The 14,240-nt window shown below is 53.3% G+C and overlaps 9 protein-coding genes across 9 annotated transcripts; 6 read left to right on the plus strand and 3 right to left on the minus strand.

Moving 5' to 3' along the window:
• Window positions 1-489: 489 nt before the first annotated feature.
• On the plus strand, window positions 490-2,113 carry LTR77_010204 (uncharacterized protein; the record flags this gene model as incomplete). The annotated part of the gene is made up of 3 exons (XM_064807427.1): window positions 490-1,176; window positions 1,233-1,753; window positions 1,810-2,113. The coding sequence occupies 3 exons, from the start codon at window positions 490-492 to the stop codon at window positions 2,111-2,113; spliced, it is 1,512 nt and encodes a 503-aa protein (XP_064654441.1).
• A 714-nt stretch (window positions 2,114-2,827) lies between these two features.
• Window positions 2,828-4,185, plus strand: LTR77_010205 (uncharacterized protein; the record flags this gene model as incomplete). The annotated part of the gene is made up of 3 exons (XM_064807428.1): window positions 2,828-3,544; window positions 3,595-3,874; window positions 4,130-4,185. The coding sequence occupies 3 exons, from the start codon at window positions 2,828-2,830 to the stop codon at window positions 4,183-4,185; spliced, it is 1,053 nt and encodes a 350-aa protein (XP_064654442.1).
• A 101-nt stretch (window positions 4,186-4,286) lies between these two features.
• LTR77_010206 (uncharacterized protein) lies at window positions 4,287-4,572 on the plus strand (the record flags this gene model as incomplete). The annotated part of the gene is made up of 2 exons (XM_064807429.1): window positions 4,287-4,340; window positions 4,381-4,572. 2 exons carry the CDS (start codon window positions 4,287-4,289, stop codon window positions 4,570-4,572), a joined length of 246 nt encoding a protein of 81 aa, XP_064654443.1.
• A 107-nt stretch (window positions 4,573-4,679) lies between these two features.
• MRI1 (S-methyl-5-thioribose-1-phosphate isomerase) lies at window positions 4,680-5,897 on the minus strand (the record flags this gene model as incomplete). The annotated part of the gene is made up of 2 exons (XM_064807430.1): window positions 4,680-5,343; window positions 5,392-5,897. 2 exons carry the CDS (start codon window positions 5,895-5,897, stop codon window positions 4,680-4,682), a joined length of 1,170 nt encoding a protein of 389 aa, XP_064654444.1.
• Window positions 5,898-6,112: 215 nt separating this feature from the next.
• Window positions 6,113-7,010, plus strand: LTR77_010208 (uncharacterized protein; the record flags this gene model as incomplete). Its single annotated transcript, XM_064807431.1, has 2 exons — window positions 6,113-6,622; window positions 6,675-7,010. 2 exons carry the CDS (start codon window positions 6,113-6,115, stop codon window positions 7,008-7,010), a joined length of 846 nt encoding a protein of 281 aa, XP_064654445.1.
• Window positions 7,011-7,107: 97 nt separating this feature from the next.
• On the minus strand, window positions 7,108-7,822 carry LTR77_010209 (uncharacterized protein; the record flags this gene model as incomplete). The annotated part of the gene is made up of 3 exons (XM_064807432.1): window positions 7,108-7,482; window positions 7,557-7,697; window positions 7,751-7,822. 3 exons carry the CDS (start codon window positions 7,820-7,822, stop codon window positions 7,108-7,110), a joined length of 588 nt encoding a protein of 195 aa, XP_064654446.1.
• A 421-nt stretch (window positions 7,823-8,243) lies between these two features.
• On the minus strand, window positions 8,244-9,229 carry LTR77_010210 (uncharacterized protein; the record flags this gene model as incomplete). Its single annotated transcript, XM_064807433.1, has 2 exons — window positions 8,244-9,131; window positions 9,227-9,229. The coding sequence occupies 2 exons, from the start codon at window positions 9,227-9,229 to the stop codon at window positions 8,244-8,246; spliced, it is 891 nt and encodes a 296-aa protein (XP_064654447.1).
• A 569-nt stretch (window positions 9,230-9,798) lies between these two features.
• On the plus strand, window positions 9,799-11,225 carry LTR77_010211 (uncharacterized protein; the record flags this gene model as incomplete). The annotated part of the gene is made up of 3 exons (XM_064807434.1): window positions 9,799-10,607; window positions 10,734-10,819; window positions 10,867-11,225. 3 exons carry the CDS (start codon window positions 9,799-9,801, stop codon window positions 11,223-11,225), a joined length of 1,254 nt encoding a protein of 417 aa, XP_064654448.1.
• Window positions 11,226-11,884: 659 nt separating this feature from the next.
• Window positions 11,885-14,230, plus strand: LTR77_010212 (uncharacterized protein; the record flags this gene model as incomplete). The annotated part of the gene is made up of 6 exons (XM_064807435.1): window positions 11,885-12,020; window positions 12,147-12,319; window positions 12,372-12,512; window positions 12,637-13,764; window positions 13,826-14,120; window positions 14,178-14,230. The coding sequence occupies 6 exons, from the start codon at window positions 11,885-11,887 to the stop codon at window positions 14,228-14,230; spliced, it is 1,926 nt and encodes a 641-aa protein (XP_064654449.1).
• Window positions 14,231-14,240: the final 10 nt, after the last annotated feature.

Consider the following 14,240-nt stretch of genomic DNA (forward strand, 5'->3'; position numbering starts at 1 on the left):
CAAGGCAGATCGTCGTGGGCGCTAGGGCCGGTGGTGGAGTTGCCCGTGATGTTGGGAGTGGATGGCACGGATCGCTCAATGATTCAAGAGGCGCGGGTATGGGTACGTCACTTTGCAGGTGCGCATGCCTTGGAGCAAACGGTGGAGGGCCTGTAGTCACCGCTGTGTCGAGGACGCTGCTGACTCCAATCCAGCAAGCTAATCCGCCAGCTGTATAAAGTACACTGCCAGCCCACATCGACACTTGTTTCCGCTATACAAATTTGTTCGAATACTTTTCATTCAAATTGCCTTCGAACACGATCAGATATGCCTCCCAAGAAGCGACCGAGCGCCGATAGTGCTATTTCTCCGCCCAAAAGACATGCTCAAAGCCAAGGACCCCTCGCGTTACCGCCGAATCCGCCTCCGAGGACAACTGAGCAGGCTGAGGCGAGCTCCAGCTCACAAGCGATGTCTTGAAATCAAGCAGCACCTGATGAAGGGGCCATGGAGCCGTTCGTCACAGTCGATTGGGGCACGGATCCCGATCTGGCCAAGTTCATGGATGATTTCTTGGCTGGTCGGGATCAAGGTTTTTGGGACTTCACTTTGGACCCTCCTGTGCCCGAAGAGGATGGGTCTGCGGGCACGACGAACGTAGTGTCACAGCCTTCTGACGGGCAGCACCTTCAACCATCCATTGTGCCGCCCTCGCTCAAGTGGATACACACTACTGGACCAATACCAAACTCTGCGTCCGGCTTGCCTAAGGGGCACATGAAGGACAGCAAGCGCCTTGACGAGGCTCTGTTGTGGGATCGTGTTGTACTGGGCGAACCTACAAGCACCAAATTGGCTTCACTCGAAGATTTTGTCGACGGTGAGACTGCTGTCAGCTTGCGGAGTCAGACGAGCAGCCGTCGTTTAATTCAGCTGGAGCAGAGCTCCCGAACGTATTGGCCAGAACTCTGTGGCCCAGCAAGCATGGACAGTGATGGGTTCGAGCCTATCGGTCGAATACTGAAGCGCCTCACGGTAGGTTCCCGGCAGATCAGTGGCGATGGGGCCCAGGAATCGATCTTGAGCAAAGAACATCGCATGATTAACAGTCAACACCCTGGTCCGAATCGACGCGTTACAGTAGAGTCAGTAGAGTTGCGGAACCGGACTCCTGTGACTAGCACTGGGGAAAGTGTAAGAGCTGAGATCTGCAGCCAGACTGCTGTATGTGCTACTTCGATGATTTCCAGTTACAGCCCATATTGTACGACCTAACGTGCAATCCGCTCGATGGCGTCATCGTGTTACTGAAGAGGGAGGACTTGGGCTCCATCATTGGGACAACAAGATTTCAAACCGGACCAGACATGCATGTCATGTCCGACATAACAATGTTTCCCACTCTACTTGCTAGAGTATGGCGCCAGGCTCAATCCAGACCTACAGGCAACAGGATCAACAATGCTTCAGAATCATTCGCATGGTTGTGGGACTGGACCGACGAGGGAAAACGGTTTGCGAAACACGATTCTGCCGAAAAGGCTATCTGCCTTGGCGACTACCAATATCATCTCAGAAACATGGGTGCAACTGCAATCAGCCTTCATGCACACTGGCTGAACTACGTCTTTGTGACCAGCATCCAAGATGAATTCTCCATTGCAGTAATCCGGCGGTGCTTGGATTCTCGTGACGTGTTGCCCGGAGAGGTACCAGAATGGGATGTTACGAGGACAGGTCCCGGTCGTCAGACATTTCAGCTTGGCCATTGGTGAGTTTCGAAAGGTCGACTTTTCGCTAAATTTGAGACTGACCATATCTGCGCAGGGCTAATGCGGCTCTGCTCTCGCTACCGACATGTCGGGATGTAGCATGGTTTCTGATATTGCACAAGGGCTCTCTCGGACACAAAGTGATCAGCAGTATCACAATCTTCCTACCAACACAAACGACGTCGGCTGGCGGCTGGTGCAAGGGCCACTACAACATGAGGGACTGGCCGTGCTTGCTCCTCGAGATCAAAGATATTGCGGATGACACAATGCCAGAGGCGACTAAAGTACGCAATGAGTGGCGTCTGAAAAAGGGTCCGGCCTTTCCCAATGTTGATTGCCCGCCCATTCACTCTTGAGTCACCACCATCCAACGGTGTGTTGTCCAATTCGAATTTGCAGTGGACAGAGGACAGCGTATGAGTGATGTGAGAGCAATGCCGACATCCATGATTCAAGAAGCCTGTAGAAGTCGGTGTACACAGGTGAGATTTCGGTGGTGATGGTAAGTACAAGTAGCTATTTGATGGAGAGCTCATCTTCTTTTCTTATTATTGCTCATTTCTGCGAACACTTAATCTTGTGCGCCCCGATTGCAGGCTACAGGTTTCTACTACACACCACGGTCGGGGGACCGACGAGGAGAACATTGAATGATGGACCGTCGTTTTCCTACACGCCACAGTTCAGCATTTGCATCAGCGTGCCATGGCGAGGCTTCATTGAATGCGGTATGGTAACGCGGACCTGTATAATGTTCGGTGAATGACTGACTTGAGAGCAGCAAACGCATTTGCAGCGGGTACTTAAGGGAGTATGCACTTCCTCGAGGGGCTCTTCTTCCACATCCGTAACAACACTCTTGAGCAAAGTTCATCAGCGAAAGCCAGTCGGTACCACGATCCCACAGAAGTTCAAGTCTCCCAGCCCCTGCATTCCCGCATACTGACAGGCCTAGATCCAAATCTCCATCGACAGCCTCGAAATCATCGAAAAGCAAATAACTACGAATCACTACTCCAACTTCCATCGACGCAACTGATCGGTCCTCTTCCAACGCTGAAGCGAAGACAATGCAACCAGAAAGGCGCCAAAGCGCCAGCAATAAGCAATCCACAAAGTACACAGGCGGCCCTCTGGCTTTACCGCCCTGGAAGCCGGCGAACCAGGCTCAGGCAAGACCAAGTTTGTCCGCACTGTCGCTTCAAGAGCTGGAAAACCAATTACAGGCAGCACTTTGTCCGCAGGGTACGCATAGTCGTTATGTCGAACCAGTCAACGTTGTGAGACTGGGAGAAGACTGCCAAGTTGGTCCGACTCCAGGCTACCCAGCGAGCCCGGGCGTACGTCCGTACCCCTATACCGGCTTACCGCACCCGAAAGTAGTGTCCATCGGTGAAATGGAGACTAGCGGGATACAAAGTCTCCTCGAGCTGAGCATCAACAAGTTCCGGAAACTTCTCATTGCGCCAGCAGAAGCGAAGGAAGGCGATTGGTGTGTCATGCAGTCGCGGCTGCTGGACGATATTCGGTGGAATGGTCCAAGAGTCACCGGCGATCGTGCAATGCATTGGCTGCCAGGCAACATGAAGCGCAAGCTGTATAGTCCGATGTCGAAGATCCTACAACACCTCCCGATTGCCAAGGAAGTAAAATCGGACAACCAGCGGGGGGCTGACTTGGAGGAAGGCGACAGATTTCGCATGGTGGATGGTTTGTATAATCCTGGCCCCAATTGGCGGTTTCGCTGTGAGTACACCTTCCGGACCAACGCCAAAGAGGGAGACAAGGTAAGTGAGAACAGTCCACCATCTGCTGCCTTGCTGACTAGAATTCCAAGATTGAGCCTGTCCTGCTTGATATGACTTGCAATCCCATGGACGGCGTCATGGTCCTGTTGGAAAGCAAAGTCACCAAGATCAGACCCCCTGAACAAGATGCGTTTCAGAAGGAGGCGCCCGCTGCGATCCACACGACGGCTGTTCCCAGTATGCTCAAACTCATCTGTCGGATCACTCACTCGAACATGCTGCAAGAAGGTTCGAGCGACATTAGTGCTCCTGCAGCATGGCTGTGGGGCCTCCCATCACTCAGTAGCAGACAAACTTCCAGCGCGATAGGTACGGCCATGACTGAACTTGAACAGGACCACCTCAATTATGTCGTTGTAGCGAGCATGAACGACGAGCAATCAGTATCGGCCATTGCATACTGTCTTCGGTCTCGAAGCTCGTGGCTCGCAAGAGTGCCTGAGTGGGACGGAGGAGAGCGCGGAGGATGGTTAAAGAAACGCCAAACCTTTCAAGCAGGACATTGGTCAATATCTCGCCGCAATACCTTGATGAAAAGCGATGCACTGACTTGTCTTTTCACAGGGCTTTCTACGCTCTCCTGGCGCTCCCGAGATGCTAGGACGTTGCATGGACCTTAATCCTAAACAAAGCCATTTTTGGGCACAAGGTAATTACTTCCATCACAATTTTCGAGCCTTCTCTGGAGCAGGGTCCAGATGCAGATACTGGGTACAACGAAATGACCGAGTGGCCGGCACTGCTCCTCGAGATCAAGGATTTCGACGCTGGAGTTGTAAGTCGTGCGCTTGGGCTGTCTGGAACTTATCAAATAGTCGCTGGCCGATATGCTGACATCAAATGCCATCCTGTCGGCATGCCGTTGGATCAGCTTGAGACGTCTTGGGGGTATTAGCGTTACGCTATGCGGCTATAATTCCACATGGATCAATTGGTGGTCAGCAAAGTCCACATTGGTGAATGAGCGTTTTGAATGGATTGATGGAGACCCGGGCCATTCGGTGTAAGGACGTATGTATTGATAATTCAGTATAGCCCATCTTAATGACGTGTTCATAAATCATTGCCGAGTGGCGTGTTCAAGGCTTACCCATGTAAAGCATCCTCCCTTGTTTCACAGCCCTCCCACGCTCGTCGGTTTAATACCCTCGTTCTGTGCTTCCATCGCCAAAGTCAGATCAAACTTCCCATCCTCCCCCTTCTCCACCACGCCAATTTCAGTGACGATGCCATCTATCAGACTGGCAGGCGTAACATCGAAAGCAGGGTTCCAGACGTCGATTCCGCTGGCAGCAATACTCACAACCTCCGTACTGTTGACATCAACATCCACTCCGTCGAATCGTGGCCCTTTGATCATGGTTACTTCCTTCCCCGGCCGCTCTTCGATAACGATGCTGTCGCCAGACGGCGTTTGTAGATCAATCGTCGTCCGGGGCGCTGCCACCAGAAACTTGATGCCGTGGTGTTTTGCTGTTATGGCGAGTTGATAGGTACCGATTTTGTTCGCAGTGTCGCCGTTGGCTGCTACACGGTCCGCGCCAACGACTATGGCTGCGATCTTCTCCGTTGGACCTTTCAGGCGGAGTAATGCTGAGGCCATGGAGTCTGTGATGAGCGTAGCTGGGATTTTGTCGTGGACGAGCTCGAAAGCTGTGAGGCGGGAGCCTTGGTTGTAGGGCCTGGTTTCCGTGCAGAAGGCTCGCTGCAAAGAGCTTTGGGCATGTAATGAGCGGATGACTCCTAGTGCGGTGCCGTAGCCAGCAGTGGCCAGAGAGCTGTGGTGGTCAGTAGCATTCGTTTCACCAGATCGAGACTGAGCCTACCCTGTGTTGCAGTGTGTAAGCACGCTCACTTTGCTTCCCTCGGAATGCTTCATGATCCATTCCGCTCCATGTTTGCCGATGCCTTCATTGTCGGCAACATCATCAGTTAGCATCTGCGCAGCCGCATCGCAGTAAGCCTTCGACACCGCCGCCCCGTCACTGCCGTCATGCTTCGCCGCATTCTCAACAATACGCTTCAGCTTCCTCGCAGCATCGGAAAGATTGACAGCAGTCGGGCGGCTGGTGACCAGATAGTCCAGTTTCTCGAGGATGAACGCCAGCACCTCCTCCACGTTATCCGACGTCGTAATCGTCTGGAGCTCAACAGCAAGCGATAGCGCCGCAACTATCGCAATGGCAGGGGCGCCACGGGTCCGCATCTCCTTGATTGCATGCCAGCCATCTTCAGCAGAGCGGACATTGTCATACTCTACTTGGTGCGGTAGCTTCAGCTGGTTGAGGATTTGGAGTTGGCCTTCCTTGTAGCGTATTGCTTCGAGCACCATCTTTGACGGACAATTTTTGGTGAGTAGAGATGAGGTTAAATTCTCCTTTGCATCTGAATGTCGCCGAATATGGCCCGATTGGTTCGGAGTGAATGCAGCTTCCAGATTCGGCAGCGTCATCGTCAATGCATTGTCAATCTAAATCCTCTTCCTTACTTGTGACATTGCAGCTTTTCAACCTCATCAGAGCCACCTCAGGATTGCCGGAAAGTACAATGTCAGGCCTCACTATCACATCCACAGCAAAGCTCTCAAGCGGCAAAGCCATCCCCTTGCTGGGCTTTGGCGTCTGGGACAGTCCTTCTCACCTCACAACAAAATCATGTCTTGGAGCTCTAAAGGTCGGATATCGGCACATCGACACAGCCCAAGTCTATGGCAACGAACCTGAAGTTGGCGAGGCCGTCAAGCAATCCAGCCTCAAACGGGAAGACATCTACGTGACAAGCAAGATCCTATCCCCCGGCTCGGACGATGCAGCAACGTACCAGAAATGCCTCGAGAGTGTACACAAGATCGGCGGCAAGGATGGCTATCTTGATCTGATGTTGATTCACAACGCCTCTCCGGGCGCAGCCAGCATTAAGTTGATGTGGCAAGCGATGGAGAAGCTGCAGCAAGAGGGCAAGATCAAGTCGATTGGTGTGAGCAACTTCGGCATTGGCCACATTGAGAAGATGAAGGAGTATGCGAAGGTCTGGCCACCGATGGTCAATCAGCTAGAGGTTTGTTCCATTTATTATTCAATTCTGTGCTTAGTGCTGACTTTTGCAACAGCTCCACCCCTGGCTCCAACAGCGAGAAATCGTCGACTACTGCCACAAGAACAACATCATCGTCGAAGCGTACTGCCCGCTCGTCCGGAACCAGAAGGCCAAGGATCCAGACCTCTCGTCCGTGGCGGAGAAGCACGGCAAGTCAACAGCACAAGTGCTCGTCCGATATTGTCTGCAGAAGAACTGGGTTCCATTGCCTAAGAGCGACAACCCCGGCCGCATCGCCCAAAACGCCGACATCTACGACTTCGAGCTCGACAAGCAGGATATGGAGAAGCTGGACGGGCAGAAGCAGGAGGCTGCGCTTGTGGTGGCCGTTGATAATCAGGCTACGTGAATTTGACAACACCTTATCGTAGCATTAATTCAAAGCCATAGAACTACTTTTACTCAGCTCCGGTCACACAACCGCTTTTTAACGCTCCATCGCTCCATCAGATGTAGCCCAACCGCAACTTCCTCCCATCAAGCATCTCACCATCCAACCCTCCCTTCGCCGCCATCGCCGCCATCTCCGTCCCGAACAAGATCCGAACGTCCACCACGATTTCACCCCCGATGTTCAACGAGGTGACCGCGATCTCATCATAGGCCACGATATCGTCGAGTAGCATCTTCAGACTGTCGGTGAAGGAATGGAGCCTCCAGCCGGCGATGCGCGCCACCGCCACCGTAGTCGTTGGAAACACTTCTTCTGTGGTTTCTGGTGGGGAGACGCCGCCGTAGCTGAGCCAATACTCGGTATTCGGTCTTGCTGGAGGCGCTTGGTCTGGCTTTGGTGCGGCGATGCGCGGCTTGAGGGACGTCTTCTTATGTTCACGCATCAATCAGTGACGTTCTTGAGCCGATTGGTTACCTCAGAAGGTCAGACGCGGTCACTTACGACCACCTTATTCGGTTTCGGCTTCGAGAGAGCGCGCACAATGACCGCTTCCTGGGTGTCGTTTTCAGGGTGGTAGGCCCCAGTGACCGCGGCGTTGCGGCGCTGGAGGTTGCGGTATCCCGAGCCAGCGAGGGCAGTCTTCTCGAGATGAATGGTCAGTAAAGTGCTGTCGAAGGGGTGCTGGATGTGTTCACCTTTGTGAGTTTGGCTTGAGAGGCCGCTTTCCTGCGGAGTGCTTGCAGTGGGCCGGGTTTGTTGGGCGCCATGGTGGTGATGGAAGTAAGTTGGTCTGGTGGGTGGGGGATTGGGTTGGTTTGGGGAGTGTAGGAGGGACGAGGCAGGCAGCAAACTTCCCTTAGGCAGTCGGGCACGTGGACGAGTGTAAGACTGTGAATTCGGACTTGTGAATGACGGGAGAGGACAAGTGAAGCCAGGAAGTGGTGAGCGATTGAGATCGACGAATAAAGGAAGATATCGGTGAAGGGCCCTGGGTGAATGTCTTTTTTGCTATGTCGTGAATCGTTGATGAACGGCCGTAAGTGAAAAGATCAAATCAGCATTACCAATCCGCAGTCTCATCCACCTTCTTCCATATCAAAAGTAATAGCAAACTATCTGCTGTATCATTCTTGGTCTGTCAATGACTCTCGATTGTCGAGAGGACGTTACACCCATCAGCAAACCCTCTCACTGCCGATGAGCCAACCCCTTCAACGCAGTCGCTCTGTTCCTGCATCGTGCGATATACTCGACCACCGCCTTGCTATCGGTCTCCATCAGTGCCTTGATACCCTCCAGCGAGGACGGAACATCTGCATCGACAAGAGTCGCATTCTGCATGAACGGATCATGCCGCACCAAGGCCTCCATGGCGCGGGCCCGTTCGATATTCTTCGTGGACTGCGTGGCCTTTCGTACTCCGCTAGGTCTGGCTCTGGGTGCGGTAGCTGGCGGAGAGGCCCTCGGAGAGGCTCGATCAGTATTGGTGGTTTGTACCGGAGACGTGACCGGAGAAGCTGGCAACTCTGCAGCTGGAGTGCTTGGTTTTAATGTTGTTTCCAGTGCTCTGACGTTGGCGATGAAGGTTTTCTTCTGCTCGTCCGACTTGTCCGAACGCATCTTTCCCGCGCGAAGCAAGACTGGCCTGACCACCGTGATCGTGTGGAGAGCAGAAGTGATTGGCAGCGCCCATAGTTCAACATCGGTGAGAAGCTCTTCCCACACGTCCTTCGCATGCGGCCCACGGAAGTCGTTCTGGTCGATCAGCATCATGAGGCGTCTGTTGACTGCCATATGAGCGAGACGCTCAGCCGCAATCTCCATGCCATAGTTGCGTCGGACGTTCTGCTTGTCCGTGAGGGTGCCGAGGAGGACGAATCGACCACCATGCTCTGGCTCGCCGCAGGCGGAGGGGATGAACTTGACGACCAAAGAACGGGACGACACATTCTGGATCTTGGTCGATGCTGAGGAAGAGGAGCTCGTGGGCTGTTGAGCCTGGTTGGGGTGGTCCATGTTGTCTCGAAAAGTCTTGAGATGAAGGATCGGTGGGTGTGAAGAGGTGTCAGGAAGAAACTATGGTCAAGCAAAGTGAATAGAGAGAAGCCTGATATGATGAGATTGTAGATATAAGACGTAGGAAAGGTGCGAGCAGGACCTGCTACTTATACCATGGTCGTGTATATAGTAGTCGTCTTCTGCTCCATAATTGTGGCCGTATGTGATATAGTCAAGATATTATGGCCGTATGTGGTATAGTTAAGATATTATGGCCGTATGTGGTATAGTTAAGATATTATGGCCGTATGTGGTATAGATAATATCTTAGGGTGATTTTGACCAATGAGCGATGATCGACTTTATAATTGCCTTGTCCTGCGAGCTGGGAGTGTTTTTGGATACCAGATAGTAGCTACGAGCTTGCGGAACGTGAATATGATGTTGTTTGATGATATATCGTAAAGGTGGTGGTCGTAGGGAGGAAGTAAAGACGGAAGGAGTGTGGTGAGAAGGGCTTGTGAGCGACGGACTCAAATATATGCAGCGTGCTCAGACCTACCCACCCATCTCCAAGACAACAGTGCTTCTGCCCAGATGGATTGTCTGCGGTTCCCCTACTCCAGCAATACTTTGCAACGACTGTGTCCGATGGCTACTTCGCCTCGTCCTCTGGACATCATCATCGTCGGCGCCGGTCTTGGTGGCTTGAGTGCTGCCATCTCCTGCGCCTTGGCTGGTCACCATGTCATCGTCCTTGAAGCGGCTCGAGAGCTTGCAGAGGCATGAACAGTCTCTCCGTCCGAACAGTCGACAGGCTAACACCTCACTACAGATTGGAGCGGGCCTTCAATGCACGCCAAACGCCACCAAGATCTTCAAGCAATTTGGCATATACGATTCCCTGGAGCATAAAGCCGCGGAGCCTACTTTCCTACAAGTACGCCGCTACTCCGATGGTAAAGTACTGTCCCGGACGGACGACTTTAATCTAGAAATGCGAGAGAAGTACGACGCTCCATTCTGGGACCTCCACCGCGTAGACGTTCAACGAGCGCTTGCTAGTCGAGCCGCAGAACTGGGCGTGACGGTACGCTTGGCTGCTAAAGTCGCCGATATTGACTTTGAACTACCCGCTGTTACTCTGGAGTCGGGGGAGCAGCTACATGCCGATCTAGTGGTTGGTGCGGATGGCCTCTGGTCGAGATGCCGAGCAAAGTACTTGTCAATCATTGGGCGGGAGGATCAGCCTCTCCCTACTGGCGACCTTGTCTACCGCATCGTCCTCAGACTTGAGGATGTGCATGATAAGGAACTACGGGACTGGATATCGAAGCCTTCCTGTCAGTTCTGGATTGGCCCGGACGCCCACGTGGTGGCATACTCTTTACGTAATGGGGAGATGTTCAACGTGGTACTGTGTGTTCCAGACGACCTCCCTGCAGATGTAGCCCGTCAGCCGGGCTCCATCAAGGAGATGCGTCAGCTGTTCAAGAACTGGGATCCGGTTCTTAACAGGTTTCTCGATGAAGTGAAGTCGGTGGACAAGTGGAAGTAGGTGATCCTGCTCCATTTTCTATGTCGCAGAAGTCAGCACCAGCCAGAACAAACTGCGAGTCGCTAGAACTGCGAGTCGCGTACATTTGGAAGAGCTGCTGACAAAGATTGTCTTTGGAATAGGCTTATGCACCGACCAGAAATGGAGCACTGGGTTGTCGAGTCCAAATTTGTGTTCATTGCAGACTCCTGCCATCCCATGCTCCCATGTAAGCAAATACAACGCCCTACTGCTCTATACTGCTGACAGGTGGAGACCTCGCCCAGGGCGCTAATTCCTCCATCGAAGACGGCGCCGTCCTTGGCTACCTCCTCTCGGCACTACAATTCAAATCCCAGCTTCCCGCCGTACTTCACCTATACCAAAGTCTCCGGAAGCAGCGAGGTGAACATATTGTTCGTGAGACCTTCGCTCAACGAGCCGATTTTCACATGCGCGATGGCCCGAAGCAGCAAGCGAGAGATGCGCTGATGCTGTCGAAGCTGGGCGGTAAGATCGACTGCAAGTTTCCTTCCCGCTGGCAGTGTCCTGAAGTTCAGCCGTGGCTGTACGGCTATGATGCTAAAGCGGAGTGTGAAGCCGCCTTGAGAAAATGGCCATTGAACGGTGATTGAAGACTGTTTTCCGTGCAAGGCAATAGGTGTGCCTCGGCTGTTCCTTGCATGCAGTCGGGCTTGGCTAATAAGCCCTAGGAGGTACAGCCGGCCGCATCTCAACCCTACGCTGCTGGTGATGGACATTCAAACTGCACGCGGCATGCCGCTAGGACGTACAAAACGAGGTCATCCCAGAGCCATATGCGCTTAACTCAGGTCTTGGTTTGCACGGAGGAAGGCAGACGAACGAATCGCTGGTCTTCCAGGCCCATTGTGCTGGTAGTAAGTATACACACCAACAAGGCTTCCTGCGAAGACGGAAACAGGCAGCTTACTGATCCCGCTGCATGACAGCTGTGTCGAAGACCCTCCAAGAGCAGTTGTCAGCTCGTGAGCACACTTACTAGTCTCCTTCTTCGGAGCGGCTGCAAGCCACTGCAGCTCGAACCTTGTCGGACTATTGGTAATGGACTGATATCCAAGCCTTGTTGACCCGGACATGGATGGCATACCTGGTTGTCTGACTGCTAAAAGAGGCATATAAGTGAGCCAGAGCTAGTTTCGCGAATGAAAAGGCGTGGCGTCAAGCATATATTTTGTTCCCTGCTTTCGTTGTCTCGAGCACTACTTTGACTCTCCCTGTCCTTTCACGTGCTAATATTCTATCCTTCGCAACCATGGTTGCGGGTAACGACACGGAGAGCCACTCCAATGGAGTGAGCGGCCACACCAACGGTGTGCAGCTACCAGCGCTGTCGACATCCGCCGAGGACTTTCTCCGCCACAACTACGACTATATTATCATCGGGGGTGGTAAGTCGCATCCATGAGGGCAGGCTTCTCCGAGACAGAGTCACAAGCCATGCCAGCTCCGGGGTGCTTGAAGACTGCCAGCCAGGTGGCCAGCTCGAGACTGTAACTGACGCCTTTTCTACGCAGGCACCGCCGGCCTCGCAATTGCAGCTCGCCTAACAGAGAATCCTGATGTCTCAGTCGGTGTCCTCGAAGCCGGAGGCAACAAGCTTGGGGACATTATGGTCGACTGCCCGGCCATGACCCTTCAGACGTTCTCGAACCCAGACTACGACTGGAAGTTCAAGACCGTGCCGCAGGTGAGCTCGGAAACCTTTTGGGTGGCAGGGTTGTTTCGCTGACCGACAGCAGAAACATAACAAAGAAAAGATACACCACGTTATTAGAGGCAAGGCGCTTGGCGGTAGCAGTGCGATTAATCATATGATGTACGTTCGCGGGTCGCTGCAGGATTACGATGACTGGGCGACGATTGCGGACGATCCCTCATGGGTAAGTCGTGATGGGCACAGTGGTTCTCTGGGACAGCATTGCACTGCACGCGAAGCTCCCGGAGCTCCTCAACTTCTAGACAGCATCGAGAGACTTGCTAACCAGTGTATCTGCTTATTCCTAGGGCGCGGAATCGATGAAGTACTACATGCGGAGACATCAAACCCTTGAGCCCATCGACGAGAAGGTTGTTGATCGCGCAACCATGCCTTTCGTCGGCGAGCATCATGGCACCTCTGGGCCCGTGAGAACGTCCTTCAATGAGTCCTTCTTGCCGATCGAGCACGACTTCATCAAGGCTTGTGATGAAGTCACGGGCATGTCGAAGAAACCAACCGATCCCTGGAGTGGTGATCACATTGGCTTCTTCAACACTCTTGGTGCCGTCTGCCGTACTGGACCCAACAAGGGCAAGCGAGCGTATGCTGCGCGAGGCTACTTCGCTGCGAACGCCGAGCGCCCGAACCTTCATGTGCTATGCAACGCTCCCGTTACTTCGATCGAGCTTGACGGCGACAGAGCTACCGGCGTCAAGTTCACCTTTGAAGGAAGCAAGCAGAAGGTCCGGATGAGCAGGGAGGTCATAGTATGCTGCGGCGTTCTGCAATCGCCACAGATCCTCGAACTATCCGGCATCGGTGACCCAGATGTGCTCCAAGCCGCCGGTGTGGAGTGTAAGATCCAGAACAAAGCGGTCGGTGCCAACTTCCAAGACCATGCCACCAGTGGCCTCTGCTGGGAAGTCAACCAAGGCAACCCAACACTCGAAATAATCTACGACCCCTCAGTCATGGAAGCAGCGCAAAAGCAGATGATGGAGCACGGCAACGGACCACTGACAAACATCATCAGCACGCAAGGTTTCTTCCCATACAAGCTCTTCGCTTCGGAGAGCGAGCAAGCCAGTACGGTCAAATCAATCGAAGACAGTCTGGACACCGTCACACCGTTCCAGCGAAAGCAGTACGAGCGGATCATCGCGCACCTCAAAGACAACAAGTCGGCTAACCTCCAGATGCTCTTGATCCCGTCTACCGCGGGCCCTGAGAAGGGGGCTCAGGACCAAGCCTACTTGTTCCCGCCTCATACGCCCGGGACGCCGATGGGGATTACGGCAGTGGTTTGCTTGCAGTACCCGGTCAGCAGAGGGACTGTGCATATCACTTCGTCAGATCCTAATGAGCACCCGAGGATTGACCCGGCGTTCTTGAGCCATCCGGCTGATGCTGCTGTGTTGGCGGCGGGGCTAAAGGTGAGTGAGATCCCTCGTGTCTGAGCTTATGATAGCTACTAACGCCTTGATTCTCTTCCAGATGACCGACCAAGTCGGAAAGTCGAAACACCTCGCCGACAAGATCTCCAAGCGCCTCTTCCCCTCCCCCGAAACAAACCTCCAAGACACGAAGCAAGCCACCGAAGCCGTGCATGACTTCGTCCTTAGCGAGTACCACCCCTGCGGCAGCGTTGCGCTCGGAGACGCTATTGATACCAAGCTTGTGGTCAAGGGCACGAAGAATGTCAGAGTCGCGGATGCTTCTATCTTCCCAAATCATGTGTCTGGGAACATTGTGTCGAGCGTGTATGCCGTTGCGGAGAAAGCTGCTGATAGTGAGTACTTCCCACTTTCGAATGGGTTTGTGAAAAGACGAGTGCTAACTTTCACAGTCATCAAGGCGGACTGGGATTACGCTGCTCTGGCCAAGGCGACAGCTGGTTGATCCGGTCAAT

The sequence above is a fragment of the Saxophila tyrrhenica genome, assembly GCF_035928015.1.
Source record: "Saxophila tyrrhenica strain CCFEE 5935 chromosome Unknown scaffold_21, whole genome shotgun sequence".
NCBI lineage: Eukaryota > Fungi > Ascomycota > Dothideomycetes > Mycosphaerellales > Extremaceae > Saxophila > Saxophila tyrrhenica.